The sequence below is a fragment of the Stomoxys calcitrans genome, chromosome 4, assembly GCF_963082655.1.
Source record: "Stomoxys calcitrans chromosome 4, idStoCalc2.1, whole genome shotgun sequence".
Taxonomy (NCBI): Eukaryota; Metazoa; Arthropoda; class Insecta; order Diptera; family Muscidae; genus Stomoxys; species Stomoxys calcitrans.
The window spans coordinates 9,135,029-9,153,475 of NC_081555.1; the positions used below are offsets into that span (position 1 = coordinate 9,135,029).

The 18,447-nt window shown below is 38.1% G+C and overlaps 1 protein-coding gene across 4 annotated transcripts in view; it reads right to left on the minus strand.

Annotated features, from left to right (window-relative positions):
* LOC106081414 (potassium voltage-gated channel protein Shal) overlaps positions 1–18,447 on the minus strand; it is a 63,459-nt gene that overhangs the window by 3,530 nt on the left and 41,482 nt on the right. For 2 of the 4 annotated variants that reach the window (XM_013243336.2, XM_013243338.2), the window contains exons 2-5: positions 11,774–13,390; positions 11,543–11,705; positions 10,289–10,477; positions 5,883–5,921 (exon numbers count right to left, since the gene is read on the minus strand). In XM_013243336.2, coding sequence (XP_013098790.1) covers positions 5,883–5,921; positions 10,289–10,477; positions 11,543–11,705; positions 11,774–12,888 — 1,506 coding nt within the window. In that variant the 5' untranslated portion in view covers positions 12,889–13,390. Of the gene's footprint in view, positions 1–5,882; positions 5,922–6,772; positions 7,057–10,288; positions 10,478–11,542; positions 11,706–11,773; positions 13,391–18,447 lie in introns of all 4 variants that reach the window. The other 2 variants (XR_009398043.1, XM_013243339.2) reach the window with 2 other exon arrangements.

Consider the following 18,447-nt stretch of genomic DNA (forward strand, 5'->3'; position numbering starts at 1 on the left):
ATGGGCCCAAAACCTAAAGTCGAGAGATCGGTCTATATGACAGCTATATCCAAATCTGGACTGATCTGGGCCAAATTAAATAAGAACGTCGACTGGCCTAACACAACTTACTGTCCCAAATTTCAGCAAAATCGGATAATAAATGTGGCTTTTATGGGTATAAGACCCTAAATCGGCGGATCGGTCGATATGGCAGCTATATCAAAATCTGGACCGATCTGGGCCAAATTGAAGAAGGATGTCAAAGAACCTAACATAACTCATTGTCCCAAATTTCAGCAAAATCGGATAATAAATGTGGCTTTTATGGGCCTAAGACCCTAAATCGGCGGATCGGCCTTTATAGCAGCTATATCCAAATCTGGATCGATCTGGGCCAAATTAGAGAAGGATGTCAAAGAACCTAAAACAACTCACTGTCCCAAATTTTAGAAAAATCGGGCAATAAATGCGCCTTTATGGGCCCAAAATCTTAAATCGAGAGATCGGTCTATATGGCAGATATATCCAAATCTGGATCGATCTGGGCCAAATTGAAGAAGGATGTCAAAGAAGCTAACACAACTCCCAAATTTAGGCAAAATCGGACAATAAATGCGCCTTTTATGGGCCCAAAACCTTAAATCGAGAGATCGGCCTATATGGCAAAAAATGCAAATTTTGCCCATGAACATTCCACTAAGGAACAGGGGCAAACTTCTCGCATATCAATGAGTGCAGCCCAATTCAAGTTTTAAGCTCAATGATAAGGGGCCTACTTTTTATAGCCGAGTCCGAACGGCGTGCCGCAGTGCGACACCTCTTTGGAGAGAAGTTTTACATGGCATAGTACCTCACAAATGTTGCCAGCATTAGGAGTGGAAAACCACCACTGAAAATTTTTTATGATGGTCTCGTCAGGATTTGAACCTAGGCGTTCAGCGTCATAGGCGGACATGGTAACCTCTGCGCTACGGTGGCCTCTATATGGCAGCTATATCAAAATCTGTACCGATCTGGGCCAAATTGAAGAATGATGTCGAAGAGCCTAACATAACTCGCTGTTCCAAATTTCAGCAAAATCGGATAACAAATGTGGCTTTTATGGACTTAAAACCCTAAATCGACGGATCGGTCTTTATGGGGCTATATCAAGATGTAGTCCGATATAGCTCATCTTCGAACTTAACCTGCTTATGGACAAAAAAAGAATATGTGCTAAATTTTAGCTCAATATCTCTATTTTTAAAGACTATAGTGTGATTTCAACGGACAGACGGACGGACAGGGCTAGATCGTCTTAGATTTTTACGCTGATCGAGAATATATATACTTTACAGGACAAGCAAAGAATAACGGATATTAGGAGTATTAGGCAAGTTGTTATGCTATTGGAGATATATCAAGTTATAGTCCGATTCGAACCATAAATGAATTTAATGTTGAAGTCATTGGGTAATATTTTAGTCCATTCGGATAAGAATTGCGCCTTGTAGGCGCTCAAGAAGCATAATCGTGAGATCGATTTATATAGGAGCTGTATCAGGCTATAGACCGCTTCAGACCATATTGGACACGTATGTTGAAGTTCATGGGAGAAGCGGTTGTTCAAAATTTCAGCCAATTCGTATAAGATTTGCGCCCTCTAGTGGCTCAATAAGTCAAGATCCAAGTTCGGATTATATTGCAGCTATATTAGGTTATGGACCAATTTAAATCAATCATTAGAACAGTTACTGGAAGTCATAACAAAACACTTCATGCATAATTTCAGCCAAATCGAATAAGAATTACGCCCTATAGGGACATAAGAAGTGAAGAGTTTATATGGCAGCTATATCAGGTTATGTACCGATTTGTACCATACTAAGCACAGTTATTGGAAGTGATAACAGAACACCCCATGCAAAATTTCAGCTAAATCGGATGCAAACTGCGCCCTCTATTGGCTCAAAAAGTCAAGAACTAAGATCGCCATAAATATCGATCTTCTATATCAGATTATGGACCGATTGAAATTGTACACAAATATATCCTATTAGCGTAGGTCGTTTGCAGAAGCCACAGTTTTTGTCCGATCTTCACAAAATTTAGCATGAGACATTTTATATATAATCCCAATACATGTTCAAAATTTCATCAAAGTCGGTCCAGATTTAGACAAAGCTCCGACATATACATTTTATCCGAGGTGGCCCTTAAAGACGGTAGTAGCCACAATTTAGGTCCTAATGTAAGAAAATCTTACAAGGTTATTTTTAATATTTTAATAGGTATGCAAAATTAAGGTCTGAATATATTTCAACATAGGTTCCATGTATTAAAAGAAGTACATATTCTCGGTGTTGTAGGGTTTTACATAGTCGGCCCCGCCCGACTTTTGCCTTTCCCTACTGGTTTAAATTGAATTGAAATTTTTTCAACCACCTTTTTCAAAAACTGTGATTGATATTATCATTTTCATGAGTGAAGCAGTTTCAATTAAAAAATTAATTGGATCAATTAATGTCGTGATTGAAACCGATTTGTATTATTTTCTGTGTAGGCAAGTTCACGCATGGCTATTTTTAGTTCGTAGGACAATGATGCAAATCCCATGCCCTTTTAAATTTTTTTACATCCATTAGTCATGCCGTTTGTAACACATCGAAATATTGATCTGTGACCCCATAAAGTACATTTATTTTGGATCGTCCCTGCACTCTGAGTCGATCTAGCCATGTCCGTCCGTATCTCTGTCGAAATCACGATAGCGGTCGAAAGCGTAAAAGTTTGCATAGGTACTTCAAATTGATGAAGGTCGTTAGGGAATGCAAATGGGCCATATCGGTTCAGATTTGGATATAGCCCCCATATAAAAAGATGCCACGATTTGCCTTCTTGATCCCTTCCAGGCCTCAATTTTCATTCAATTCAGCTAAAATTTGGAACAAAGATTTGAGTTAGGATTTCCAACATCAATGCCACGTATAACCCATATCGGTCTATAAACAGATATTGTCTTCATATAAACCGATCCCACCTTTGACTTCTTGAGCCCTTAGGAGCCTCAATTTTCATCCGATTTCACTGAAATTTGGTACAAAGACTTCATTTATGACCGAATCGGTCTTTAAACAAATATAGCTCCAATATAAACTGAACCCCGTATTTGAAGTCTTAAGCCCTTAGAAGCCTAAATTTTTAACTGATTTGGCTGAAATTTGGCCCAAAATCCTATCTTATGACTTACAACATCAGATCCAAGTTTTATCTGAATCTTTCAATATAGTGATATAGGCCCCCCTAATTTGATTTGACGTCTTGAAACCAAAATAATTGAAATACAAACTCAGTCAGAAAGCATATCAAGCGAGTCTAGACTGAATATCAATCAGTGGAATATGGTACTTGCAGAATGACGTTCTCCATTTGCACCTGAAGAAATTGACCTCCCCCTGCAAAACAAAGTAGTTATGTTCCGGCAGATGCCATCTCGACTCCTACAGAGCAAGAATTGATGCCGACGTGCAAGATGTATTTATGTCCCGATTGTAACCAGGGACCACAGGATACACGTCACCTGTTTAACTGCCCAGCCAGACCCACTCGACGTGCAAGATGTATGTCCCAATTGTAACCAGTGATCAAACGATACACGTCACCTCTTTAACTGCCCAGCCAGACCCACTCGACACAGACCCAAATCTCCGTGGACGCACCCCATCTTAGTCGCAGAGTTACTGGGTCTTGATACTCAACAGAATCAAGCAGACGAAAGATAGAACACAACAAACTGCGACAACAACACCAACTATGTAATGTCACCCATCCTTGAACATTTTCAGTTGACCGCCCATACCGAAGCATGTCCATACATTCCCTTTTAAAAAACCAACCCAACCATGACATCAATGATATATGTACACATTCTAAACGAACAAATTTTGGCGTATCGAACACTCACTTCTTAAAGCATTACTAAACAAGTAAATAGGCGTTAAGTTCGGCCGGGCCGAACTTTGGATACCCACCACCTCAGGTATATATGTAAATCACCTTCCGTCACAATCCGGTGAAAATTGGATAACTTATGCACCCAAATTCGGCAAATTTCAGCCAAATCGGATAAAAATAAAGCTTTTATAGGCTTCTGACCCTTTATCGGCAGATCGGTCTATATGGCAGCTATATCTAAATATAATCCGATCTGAACCATATTTGGGTCCTATGTTGGGAGGCATAAAACTCCTCAGGGTTTCAAATTTCATCGAAATCGGTTAAAAAATAAAGCTTGATGGGTTTCAGACCTTTTATCGGCAGATCGGTCTATATGGCAGCCATATTTAGATATAGTCCGATCTGAACCATATTTGGATCCTATGTTGGGAGGCATAAAACTGCTCACCGTTTCAAATTTCATCGAAATCGTTTAAAATATAAAGCTTTTATGGACTTCAGACCCTTTATCGGCAGATCGGTCTATATGGCAGCTATATCTTTATATTGTCCGATCTGAACCATATTTGGATCCTATGTTGGGAGGCATAGTTTCAGACCCTTTATCGGGAGATCGACCTATATGGCAGCTATATCTAGATATAGTCCGATCTGAACCATATTTGGGTCCTATGTTGGGAGTCATAAAACTACTCACCGTTTCAAATTTCATCGAAATCGGGTTGAGAAATAAAGCTTTTATGGGTTTCGGGCCCTTTTTCGGGAGATTGGCCTATATGGCACCTATATCTGGATATAGTCCGATCTGAACTATATTTAGGTTAGATGTCGGGAGGCTTAACTTAAACCTCTGTTTCAAATTTCAGCGAAATCGGATAATAAATAAAGCTTTTATGGGTCTCAGACACATCGGGAGATCTGTCTATATGGCAGCTATATCTAAATATAGTCCAATCTGAACCATATTTGAGTCAGATGTCGGGAAGCCTTAAGCTACTCACTGCTTCAAATTTCTGATTTGGGCCAAGAACTTAACCAGCGTGCATCAAAAAAAGACGTATCTTTACCAAATTTCAGCTCAATATCTCATTTTTTGAAGGCTAAAGAGTTATTACAACAGATGGAGGGACAGACACACGGACATCGTTAAATCGTTTTAGAATTTTACGGCGATCCGAAATATATATCCTTTGTAGGGTCGGAAATTGATATTTCGATGTATTGCAAACGGAATGACTAAGTGGATATACCCCCTATCCTACGATGGTGGTTATAAAAAAGGCTTGTATTGAGATATGCAGAACTTAGTTTTTACATGAATAGAATCATTTCCTCATTGGCTATGACATATTGATCCTGCTATAGGTGATTTTAAACAAATGTATTTGTGGTGAAGTGCAAGAATAAATCTATCAAGTGCTACTACTATCTGTAAACGATGTCTGTAAAAAGTGGTATAAGAAAAGTTTTTTTTTTTAAATTTCGAGAAAAAACAGTCAGATCATCATGGACCTTCAGAATAAATTGAGGAAAAACCTTAAAAAAATTTTTAAGCCTAAATATGCTAGAAAAATTTTATATTTGAATAGGTTTAATTTACAGAGGTTTTGGTTGTGATTTCTTCATAATTTGAACTCTATATAGAATAGTGCATTTGTTGACATTTTTTTTTAATAAATAAAATATTTACTACACCAGAATATTAGAAAAAGTAATCCTAAAATCATTGGCAAATCCAATTACCTTTTGTATTAAATCCTAAATTTTGATTTTTGATGCGTATACAGGAACTTAGTGTTACACAATCAATGGTCTGTACATTTATGCTATTTGGAGGGAGGGGGAATTATGCTTCATAATGTAGTCTAAAGCTAGCTGGGAGAAAATTCACTATAATGGTTAAAAATTCTCTAAGGCCTCTAGTGGCAAAGGCTAACCCTTAAAACTTGACTTTCAATACTTACACTTGCCTTAGCCAGTAGTATGTCATTTGGGTCTATAGCCTTCAGATCAAAAAAAAATTTCAAAACGTAATGCAAATTCATTTCATTTCAAAGGCAATAAGCTGGGTTTTTTCTTCAGCAATGAGTTTTTCTTTTTGTGTGTGTGGGGGAGGGAATGTGTATAGATGTTCGAAAGGTGCTTAAATTATGAAAAATGAAAAGTGATAGAAAGAAAGCAAATGAAAATGGAAATGAAAATGTTATGGTGAAGAAGAATTCAAAAGAAAAACTTTGGTTTTTTGTAAGGTTTCTTTTTTTAAGAAAATTTTATTTAATTATCATTAGAAAAAAACTAAAATTAATTAATTTTTAATTAATTATTAATTGGAAGTTTAAGAAAATCAAATTATGCTATGAGTGAATAGAATTATACAAAAAATCTTGGATTTTTCATATATATTTTTTTTACAAAAATCAACTTAAAAACTAAATGGGATTTTTATATCGATTTTGTTTTATTATTTAATTTTTTTTCAATTTACTTAGTCTCAGTTTGAAAATGGCAAATACATCTTAGAAAGAAAAACAACAACTAGTTCAATAAAAATTACATTTACATAGTATAGTTAGATTAGGATAGCATAGGATAGATAGGTAGTAGGAAGTTGGAAAACAAGTTCATCAAAAGGAAATCATAGTTTATAGACATTAATAGAGAATAAAATCAAACAGCTTAACTAAAAACAAATTTAAACTAATAGTTATAACTGAAACCAAAACGAATAAAGAGAAAGTTGAAAACAAACAATTATGGCACACAAAAGATAGAGTTTACAAAGAATTAACAATTACATTTTCTTTTTTTGTTAATTTTGTTTTTGGAAAAAAATATTTCTTTAAAAAATACGCACTTTTCGTGTTATCTTGCTTCTAGTTTTCACAAATGTTTTGTGTTTTTTTTCTTTTCAGTTTGTGTTAATTTAAGAATTGGTCGTGTGTTTTTTTTGGTTTTGGTTGGTTACTCATTAGATTTTCTGTTGCTTGCTTTAAGTTCGAATTGTAGATTTTTTTGTTTTTGTTTGGGGAGAGGTTTCATTTTTTGAAAAAGGTTTAGTTTTTTTTTGTAATTTTAGATTTTATAAAAAATACATATGTTGTCATTGCTTTTTGTAATTAGAACAAATGGTTGCTACATCTGTTGTTTTTTTTTTTGTTTTCATATAAAAAAGAAGAAAATCATTTGGTTTAAAATTAAAATTAACAAATAATTGTTCCAAAGAAAAAAATGGAAAGAAAGATATATAAAGAAAACAATAAAGTGAAAATGAAAACTATTACTAATGCAACAAGGGTACATAATTTGAATAAAATATTGCAGATATTTGGATACTCGCAAACAAAGAGAAAGTTCAATTTCAAATGCAAGGAATCTTTATTTAAAAAAAAAAAAATTCATCTCAATTTTAAAATTCTGTTCCAATATTCTTATAAGTCTGCTTCATGAAATTTTTATAGTCTCAACTTTAGCAGTTTCTTTCTCGCTCATTATAATGAAAAAAATCTGTACAATAAACAGAAAGAGGTCATTGACCATATTTGAATGCAATTTCAATTTCTTTACCAGCTAAATTCAGTAACGATTTCTGCAGAAACTGCGAGGACGTCGAGGAACAGTAGACTACAGAACATCTGATGTCTTTGTGTGTTCCACAATGGTATTTGAGATCTTGTCTGAATTAGGGGATGCGAAGGTTCGCTAGATGTTGGGCTTTTTAATGCAGTCTGGTTGGGTCAATGTTAAGAACCAGAAGGCATCTTTCTTCTAATGTTACTGCGAAGGTTCGCTAGTTGTTGGACTTTTTAATGCAGTCTGGTTGGTTTAATGTTAAGAACCAGAAGGCATCTTTCTTCTTCTGCTCCTGTGGTAACACTATAGACGAAAACGTCTAAGAGGGGTAAATTGCAGATTGCTACTTAAATTTTACCTATTCTTAATCTACTCCATCTAGTTAATCTTTACGCTAGGTTAGATCCCATATAGGAAGATCAGTATACTCCTCCCAATTTCCCAAGGCAAAACCCTGAGTTATCAATTGGATTCCTATGCACTCTAGATATGCAACGATAAACTTTTCAGCTACGGCGAATAGTTCCATTCAGTAATTTTAGGCTTGCGCGATTTGGTCACCTACATGATTCATTCGCTTATGCGAATTTTGGCTTACGCAACACGTTCATTTATGTTAATCGTTCGTTTACGCGATTCTTTTGCTTGTGCGATTTCTTGCAAATATGATTCGTCCATTCACACGATTCGTGCGCTTACACGATTTCTCATATACGCGATTTCTCGCTTATGCGATTTCTCGCTAACGAGATTTCTCGCTAACGAGATTTCTCGCTAACGAGATTTCTCGCTAACGAGATTTCTCGCTAACGAGATTTCTTACTTAAGCGATTTCTTGCTTACACGATTTTGCCGCTTACATGATTCATTCGTGTTTTCTCGCTTACGCGATTACATGAATTATTGGCATTTTCTCGCTTACGCGATTTCTCGCATACGCGATTTCTCGCTTACACGATTTCTCGCTTACGCGATTTCTCGCTTACGCGATTTCTCGCTTACGCGATTTCTCGCTTACGCGATTTCTCGCTTACGCGATTTCTCGCTTACGCGATTTCTCGCTTACGCGATTTCTCGCTTATGCGATTTCTCGCTTATGCGATTTCTCGCGTATGCGATTTCTCGCTTATGCGATTTCTCGCTTATGCGATTTCTCGCTTACGCGATTTCTCGCTTACCCGATTTCTCGCCTACGCGATTTCTCGCTTACGCTATTTCTCGCTTACGTGATTTCTCGCTTACGCGATTTCTCGCTTACGCGATTTCTCGCTCACGCGATTTCTCGCTCACGCGATTTCTCGCTTACCCGATTTCTCGCTTACGCGATTTCTCGCTTACGGGATTTCTCGCTTACGCGATTTCTCGCTTACGCGATTTCTGGCTTACGCGATTTCTCGCTTACGCGATTTCTCGCTTACGCGATTTCTCGCTTACGCGATTTCTCGCTTACGCGATTTCTCGCTTACGCGATTTCTCGCTTACACGATTTGGCCGCTTACGTGATTCATTTGCTCATGCGAATTTCGGCTTACATTCGTCTATTTATGTGATTTGTTCGCTTACGCGATTCGTTACCTTATGCGATTTCTCGCTTATGTGATTCTTCCGTTCAAGTGATTTGTTCCCCTTCGCGATTTGTTCGTTTACACGATTCGTTCGTGGCCATTGGTTATTTATAGGCGCCAATATCCTGCCTTATCATATTGAGCATCATAGCCAATCAGTATTTGTGCAAGAGCCGGTGCCGCCCGGTCTATCACTGAGACTCCACGCTCGATATCGCTGATTGTCCGCGACTGCCATTGCAGCTACTCCGTAAAGAGCTTTTCACTATCCATAACCTGTGGACGCGCCAGGTAGCTCGCATCTAAGCTTCTCGTGGCAGCAATAAACACCACGCAGATCGGATCTCAATGTTCCACCCTGTGTGATGTTCAAAGCTATCCCGTATCGGTTGGCGAGTCGTTGGCTTTCGCTTATGTGATTCGTCGGCTTACGTGATTCGTTCGCTAATGGCATAACTGCGCTTACGCGTTATGTTCGCTAACGTAATTCGGTCGGTACGTGAATTTTTGTTTACGCCATGCGTTGGGTTACGCGATTCTTTTGCTAACCTAATTCGTTCGCTATCATAATTTATCGATTACGCGATTCTTCCCACGATTCATTCGCCTATCCGACTCATTCGTTTACCCGTTGAGTTGTCTTGCGCGATTAATTCGCTTACACAATTGGTTCGCTTACACGATTGGTTCGTTTTGGTTTGGTTCGATTCGTTTGCATTCGCTTTCGTGATTCGTAAGCTCAAGCGATTCGTTCGGTAACGATTCGTTTGCTCAGAGTTTCATACCATATTACTCATTTTAGGTCTTAGGCATATCTATTGCCCGATTTCAAAGAAATTTGGAAAAAATTACATTTGGTCCATAATATACTATAACTGTATATAGACCGATCTTCCTAATAAATTTTTCGAGTTCATGAATTACTTGAGTCATTTTTACTTCATCTCTTTCTCTTGTCGTTTTTAAATAATTCTTGAAGATACAGATAATGCCTAGCATTTCTTTAGTATGTTCTACCTATGTAAAAAATATTCGTCATATAAAAAAATCTTTTTTTAATTTTTAAGTCGTTCAAAAAAACCAATTTAGTATTTTTATCAAAATTTTCCTAGGTCAAACATGTGCGTTATTTTTGTTTGAAAATAGTTAATTTAAAGTCTATGTTTCTATATTCTTTGGTTAAGAGTATCCAAATAATCAGATTTTCCACCACCATTTGTATCATAAGAACTTACCGTTGTCTTCTCTAAACATCTCAGTAGATGATGATGCTGCAGCTCAAAGATATCCTCATCGCGATAATTGTCATCCAGTTCAATGCCAGACTCTTGGGCAGCCCAACGGGCTTCGGCAGCCTTCTTTTTGTTAACAAATGCAGCGCCTGATGAAGCTTTGGCAATGCGTATGCGCGCCAAACGGGCTTTCTGTAAAGGAAAAAGTGAAAAGGAAGAAGAAGAAAATTTTATTGAAAAAATTTTAAACATAAAAACTTTTTCTTAAAAATTTTGACCGAATTTTGACAAATTTTTACTGATTCTTCTGTTTCGGCTTTAAACGTTTGTGCCAAGTACGGGCTAAACCGGTCAAGAACATGATATAGCTCTCATATAAACCTATCTCCCGATTTGACTTCTTGAGCCCGATTTTTCTGAAATTTTGCATACAGTGCTCTGTTATGACTCTCAAAAACCATGTACGGTCCAAATCGGCGAAGAACATGATGTAGCTTCCATATAAACCGATCTCTCGATTTGACTTCTTAAGCCCTTACAAACCGCGATTTTTATCCGATTTGGCTAAAATTTTGCATATCTTGTTCGGTTATGACTCAACTCAACAACTGTGACCAAAACGCACAACATGTCATTTCAATGAAAAGTCATGGCATGTCAATGGCAAACCATGACATGACATGTTAATGACATATCATGGTACGACATGTCAATGGCATACCATGCCACATCGAGGCTTGTCACATGAAAATTTTTCATTTTGTCATTCCGTTTGCAACTCTGCACAGATTCTTTTTTGTCCATAAGCTGGTTAAGATCAAAGATGGGTTATATCGGATTATATCTAGATATAGCCCCCATATCGACCGATCCGCCGATTTAGGGTCTTGGGCCCATAAAAGCCACATTTATTATCCGATTTTGCTGAAATTTGGGATAGTGAGTTGTGTTAGGCTCTACGACATCCTTCTTTAATTTGGCCCAGATCAGTCCAGATTTGGATATAGCTGCCATATAGACCGATCTCTCGCTTTCAGGTTTTGGGCCCATAAAAGGCGCATTTACTGTCCAATTTCGCCGAAATTGAAGACAGTGAGTTGTGTTATACCCTTCGACATCCCCCTTCAACTTGGTCCAGATCGGTGGAGATTTGGATATAGCTGACATATAGACCGAGCTCTCGCCCTTTACAGCTTATTATTTTCTTCACTATTGTTTATCACTCCTTTTTTTTGGTCTCCAATATTTTCTACTTACCCTTTGCGCTTTTCGTTTATCAGCTCGTTGATTTTGATGATAAATTCTACTAAAGTTAGATACAATAACAGGTACGGGTAAGGCGATCACAAGTACACCACTGAGCGAGCAGACACCTCCCACAATTTTGCCAGCTATTGTTTCCGGTACCATGTCACCATAACTGGAAGCGAAAAAAAAAAAATTATAAGTCAGTCTTCTGTCACCATTTCTGTTTTTGCATCTACTCACCCCAATGTTGTCATTGTGACAATGGTATACCAAAATGCCGCCGGAATTGAGGTGAAATTTGTACCATGCACATTCTTCTCAGCATAGAACATAACCGTGGCGAATATAATAATGGCCATGGCCAATGAGAATACCAGGAAACCCAATTCGGAAGCGCAAGATTTGAGGGTGTAGCCCAAAATTCGCAGACCTTGCGAGTGACGTGAGAACTTAAAAATACGAAATACGCGGAAGACGCGCAACGTTACAAATGCACCGCTCACATCATCGTTGTCCGTAATGCCCAGGCCTATGTAGTAGGGCATAATGGCCACCACATCAATGATACTCATGACACTGCGCACGAATTTGCAACGATCGGGAGCGGCAAACAGACGCAGCAGATATTCGGCGGTGAAGATCATGACGCAGGCTGTGTCCAAGCAGAAGAAAACAATTTTGTAGCGTTCGCCACAGGGCAGTGTACCAGCTCGGCCGGGACGATGACCACAAGGCACCGTTTCCACCACATTGGCCATGACGGAGACGGCAATAAAGAAGCCGGTCACATAGTAGAACACTAGGGCTGCAGTTGATGTGTGTGGATTCTCGAAGGCTCGCCACATTTTCTGGCGTATGTCTGTCAGCTGCGGCAGGTTCTGATCACCATTCTCCGACAGTTTGTCATCCATAAGACGTTCAGCATTCTCACGCTTGCGATCGCGATAGTCTTCGTAGCAACAGTCGCCAATGACATCGGGCATGATGCCGAAGAAGGCCAATTCCTCATCGTAGCTGGTGAGACATTCATGTTTGGGATAATGCAATTTCCCGGTACGATAGTAGTTCAAGATGTGGCGAAATATGTCAGGATCTCGATCAAAGAAATACTCTTTACAGTCCTCATCGTAGAAGAATTCACGTTCGTTGGAGCCCAACAAGGTGTCGGGATATTTTTCTAGGGTATTGCGCCAAGTCTCAAAACGACGACCGGAAACATTGATCAGCAGCTTCTCATCATCGGTTTTGCGGCGATCTTTGGGTATGGGAGCTGGAGGCAAAGGATTGGTGGCTATGGGCACCCAACCAATGGCCGCCGCCCGTGCAAATGGCAGCCAAGCGGCGACCGAGGCCATGCTATGTGGCGGAATGTTTCAATGCAAAACTAAACCAAAGACCCCAATGTGAATGGGTGGGTGGGTTGGCTTTCTGCGATGGAGATGGGACCAAATGCGAGTTGCTCAGCTAGAGCCTGGTATGGCGGTGCTCACGTTAGCCGTTGCGGTGTTTATTTTGTTTTGCTTTTGGCAAAAAAGGCAGAGAGTTAATGTAACTCTCAATAGTTGTAGTTCAACAACACCATGAGCCAGAACTCAAAATGAGGTTTAGTAACTTTCAGCTTTTATTGTTGTTGTTGTTGGAGAGATTATTTTGGCGGTGGCTTAGTAACTGGCACTCTTTTTGCAGTTCAATTGCTAAAGCTGCCCTTTTTTCTTGTTGTAACCTTCTACCAGCCTCTCGTTGTTGTTTTGGACTCTGTGTGGTGCTGCTCTTAAGACCCTCTTTTTCTCACTGGTATATTGCTTTTTGTTATTGCTGACATTTTTTTGATGACACACAAAAGTTTTTTTTCTGGATCTGAAAAAGAAGAGAAATGCTGGAATTAGTTCAAATGCTAATATATTTTACGATATTATATAAATTTTAAAAGTTCTTATTATATATTTCATGGCCTCCAAAATGACAAAACTAAATTTAAATTAAATATTTCACAGAAAATTTTTCAACGCCGACTATATGAAAAATCCGCAATTACTTTTTAGGCAACCCAATATTTTTCCAAGTGTTATACTCTGAAATAAGCCAAGAACATCCTCACCGGCTTTCGCAAGTAACCATGCTTCAGAATAATACAGACAAATCTTTTCCGCGTTGCATTTCAGGTTTGTTACAGCTACTTGAAGGACTGAACTGGACTACTAAGAGACATTCCAGGGATGGATCGGTCACAATCAAACCTGATTGCTGAGATAACTGATCAATTATTAATCAAGCAAATCGATTGAATCTTTAGTTCAACATAGCATAGTGTGATAAGAAGTCTTGTATTGTAGTATTGGAGTTTTATGAAGGAAACAGGTCTCCAACCTCCCAAATATGGTGAGGTTGGAAGCCTTATTGTTAATCTCCAAATTTTAAGTAAATTCGAATGCCAAAAAAACGTTTATCTTCCATTCAAAACGATGGAGCGTACAATGGGCACCATAATAAAGAGTTGTAAACTCGGAGAATTACTGGAATACAAGTAGTATGCCTATCTCAAATGGGGGAATTAACCGAGACCTCCCTGGATGGGGCTATGTAGGTTAGGTTAGGGTTTGGTTTGAGTTTGTCAGACGGTTTCATCCACTGTGATACCACAGGAACCGAAGAAAGAAGATACCTTTTAGTTCCTACAGTTGAACCATCCCGATCACTTTAAAAGGCCCAATAACTTGCGAATGTTTAAATGCGCTATATCAGACAGGTTCTCAAAGAAATGAGAACATAAAGTGGAACTCCTTCTGACTGGTAGTGCGGGACACAGAAGGTGTTCTAAAGTCTCTTTTACTTCGTTATCCTCACAGCTTCTGCGTTCGACCGGACAGACGGATGGACGGACAGACAGACGGATATGGCTAAATCCATTCAGGATGTCGAGACGATCAAGAATATATATATACCTTATGGGATCCTATATCAATATTTGTTACAAACGGAATGACTAAATTAGTATACCCCCACCCCATTGTGGTGGGTATAAGAATTTGTTAGAAAAAACCGAATTGTGATATATAACTATTTTTTTATGCTTTGCAGACCTAGAGTCCTTAAAAAAAAAAACAAGCAAGAGCGTGCTAAGTTCGGCCGGGCCAAAACTTATATACCCTCTATCATGGATTGCATTTGTCGAGTTTTTTGCGCGATATCTCTTTTTAGACAAACAAAGAATAATGGATAAGAATCGTTATGCTATCGGAGCTACATCAAGTTATAGTTGAGTGTTGAAGATCATAGTATTTCATTGGGTAATATTCAGTCCATTCGAATAGGAATTGCGCCTTGTAGGGGATCAAGAAGTATAATCGGAAGATAGGTTTACATAGCGGCATTATCAGGCTATACATCGATTCAGACCATATTGGATGTATGTATGTTGAAGGTCACGGGAGAAGCCGTTGTACAAAATTTCTGCCAAATCAGAGGTTCAAGAAGTCAAGATCCCAGATCGGTTTATATGGCAGCTATATCAGGTTATGCACCAATTTGAACCATACTTAGTTCAGTTTCAGACAAATCGGATAAGAATTGTGCCCTCTAAAGGTCATAACTTAATACGTCGTGCAAAATTTCAGCCAAATCGGATAAGAATCGCGCCTTCTAGTGACTCAAGTAGTCAAGATCCCAGATCGGTTAATATGGCCGTTATATCAGGTTATGGACCGATTTAAACCATACTTAGCATAGTTGTTGGACCGATATGGCCCATTCAAGCGGCTAGCTTTACTCCTTCAAAAGTTTCGACAGACGGACGGACTGACATAGCTAGATCGACTGAAAATGTCATGAGGATGAAGAATTTTGTACTTTATAGGGTCTTAGACGAAAATTTCGAGGTGTTCCAAACGGAAAGACGAAGTAAGTATACCCCCATCCTATGGTGGAGGGTATAAAAATGAATGCTGTCCAATTTTTTTACGACAATAACCAAAATACTCATTTCGTCGAAGATATTAGTTTCCAAATCGGCATTTTTTTAGTAAATTTTCTGTGGAGCCTACAAATATTGCTTGGTGCAGAACTCTAGGGGTTTTTAAAATTTTGTGCTTTTTTGAAGCACGCGTTTTTGTTGACATATCTTGTTTAAATTAACTTAAAACACAACTTGAATATGCCAACTTTACAAAAGGAAAGAAAAACTTAAGATATTTAAATAAATATTAATTAATGAAAACAGTTTTTTGACCAAAAAAATTTCCTATTTTTACATTTTTATACCCTCCACCATCATATATTTTCACCCGATCTTGGGTCTGTATATCTATTAGCACTTTACCGGCAATTACGAGAACTGTGGGTTCAGGCACTGTTCGGTTAGCTGACGTCACGTGACTCTTCAAGCGGCCGTCCTCTGTACCGAAAGCAGCAACTTAGCCTGCATTTAGACTGTATAGATTTACCCCAAATCTCGTTTTCATATAAAATAATTCTATTGCAGGCCTCTATCATTAGAGGGTAGAGGTCCTCCGATGTTCGTCATTAGTCTCCCTAACTGGGCTGTTATCTTCTCAGCTTTTGTTGCCGCGTACTGCGTCTGGGCTTTAAACCTCAATTTGGTGAAGAGTTGTACTCCTCAAGGCAAAAAAATAAAACGTTTGGGACATTTTTACGACAAACAAAATACTTTTATTACAAAATTTTTCTTTTATTTTAACTATGTAAAGTATCGCTTCAACATATCAAACGTTATTCATAAACGTTGCATTATTGTAAACCTTCTAGCAGCCTCACCTACGGTGAAAGGACCTTTCTTTTGTTGTAAAACCAAAAACTTTTTAATGATAAAAGAGTTGCGTAATTATTCTCTTGAGTCTCTCCTACTAGAGCGATAAGGTGACGTTTTGAGCGTTTAGAACAGTGATGGGCAAAACTCCTCACACTATTGCACATTACTGTCCAAGTACACTTGCTCGCACATTATTGCAATTGTGTGCTCGTCGCTGATATTGACACATATAGACTCATACACAACAATTGTTTCTATTTGTTTTGACTGACAGTATATTGAGCAGCTATGTCGAATACGGATGATAAATTCGGAAAGTGAACATTTTTTAACTGTTGTCTTAGGTACAAAAATTCTGTATATGAAGAATGAGATATATTGTCAGGGTAAAATAGCTTCATTTTTGTCACAAATTCTTGAAGGAATTTATCTCAAAAATCATGTATTTTCATCGTAACCAAAGTGCAACGTTTTTCACAATAGAAATTTACTTGTCGAAAATTTCCTTTATGTGAAACGAATTATCTCTTTTGCGTGTAGGTATTTCACGTGCTTTCTAATGGATAAGGCGTCGTCCTCGATACGCATATCTATCTTTGTGGGGATGTGTTTCCATGTACCCTGTGGGATTCTAACCAATGTCTAGTTCTGATCATGACCTGCTGTAGTTTCCGTTGCGCCTTGCTCGTGTTTCTATTGGCAACACCAGTGAGGTATAACCGTAGAAACTTCTCTACTATGAGGTCTCGCTCTGCGGCAAGCCGTGCGAACTCGGCAATAAAAAGAAGGCCCTTATTATTGACCTTAAACATGTATTGGACAGCACTTATTCATATATGAACATTTTTCCGCAATGTGCAAATTTTCAGCTTAACAGCTTAAATTTTATAGACTGGAGTTTGATTTCAATTGCAGGACGGACAGAGGAACGGACAAATAAATTGTCTTACAATTTTATATAAATTTTATAGTATCAGAGATTGGTATTTCCATGTGTTGCAAACGAAATGACAAAATTAATATACCTCCATCCTTCGGTGGTGGGTTTAAAAAAAGAAAAAACAAAAACTTTCTTAAACAAAAAGCCCTGTCCTTTACCTTGTCTGTGAGTTTAATTAAATAGCCTTAATTGTCTAATAGGTTTTTTCAATTTGTCACCAAGAAATTCAAATTAACTGCCATCTGTTCATATCATCATACCCTACACCACTACTGTGGTACAGGGTAGTATAATTTAGTGCATTTGTTTGTAATACCTAGAAGGAAGAAAGATAAACCCATTGACAAGTATACCGATCGACTCGGAATCACTTTCTGTTTCGATTTAGCTATGTCCGTCTGTCCTGTGAGTCCTGATTCTGTCCTGTGAGTCCTGACAGATTCACAGAATGAATCTGTGAGTCAATGTATTCCTGTAATCAAAGTACAGGTAGTATTTGTTACCCAATCGTCACAAAATTTTCCATATATCACTTTTTTGGCTCAAGGACGAACGCTTTTGATTTTGGCGAAAATCGGTTCACATTTAGATATAGCTCCCATATATATGTATCCGATTTGCACTTAAATGGCCGTAGTAACTACAATCTTCAACTGATCTGCACTAAATTTGGCACGGATTGTTTCGTCATTGATCTTAATATATCTGCAAGATTTCTTATAAATCGGTTCAGATTTGGATATAGCTTCCATATATATGTATTGCCGGATTTCCACTTAAATGGCCGTAGTTACTACAAATTTCAACCGATCTGTGCAATTTTGGGCACGAATTGTTTTGTTACTGATCTCAACATATCTGCAAGATTTCATGGATATCGGTCCAGATTTGGATATAGCTCCCAAGTATATGTATCGCCCGATTTCCACTTAAATGGCCGCAGTAGCTACAATTTTCAACCGATCTGCACAAAACTTGGCGCAGATTGTTTTGGCACTGATCCTAACACATTTGCAAGATTTCTTATAAATCGCTTCAGATTTGGATATAGCTTCCATATATATGTATTGTCCGATTTCCAATTAAATGGCCGTAGTTACTACAATTTTCAACCGATCTGCACAAAATTTGGCATGGATTGTTTTGTCACTGGTCTCAACATATCTGCAAGATTTCTTTTAAATCGGTTTAGATTTGGATATAGCTCCC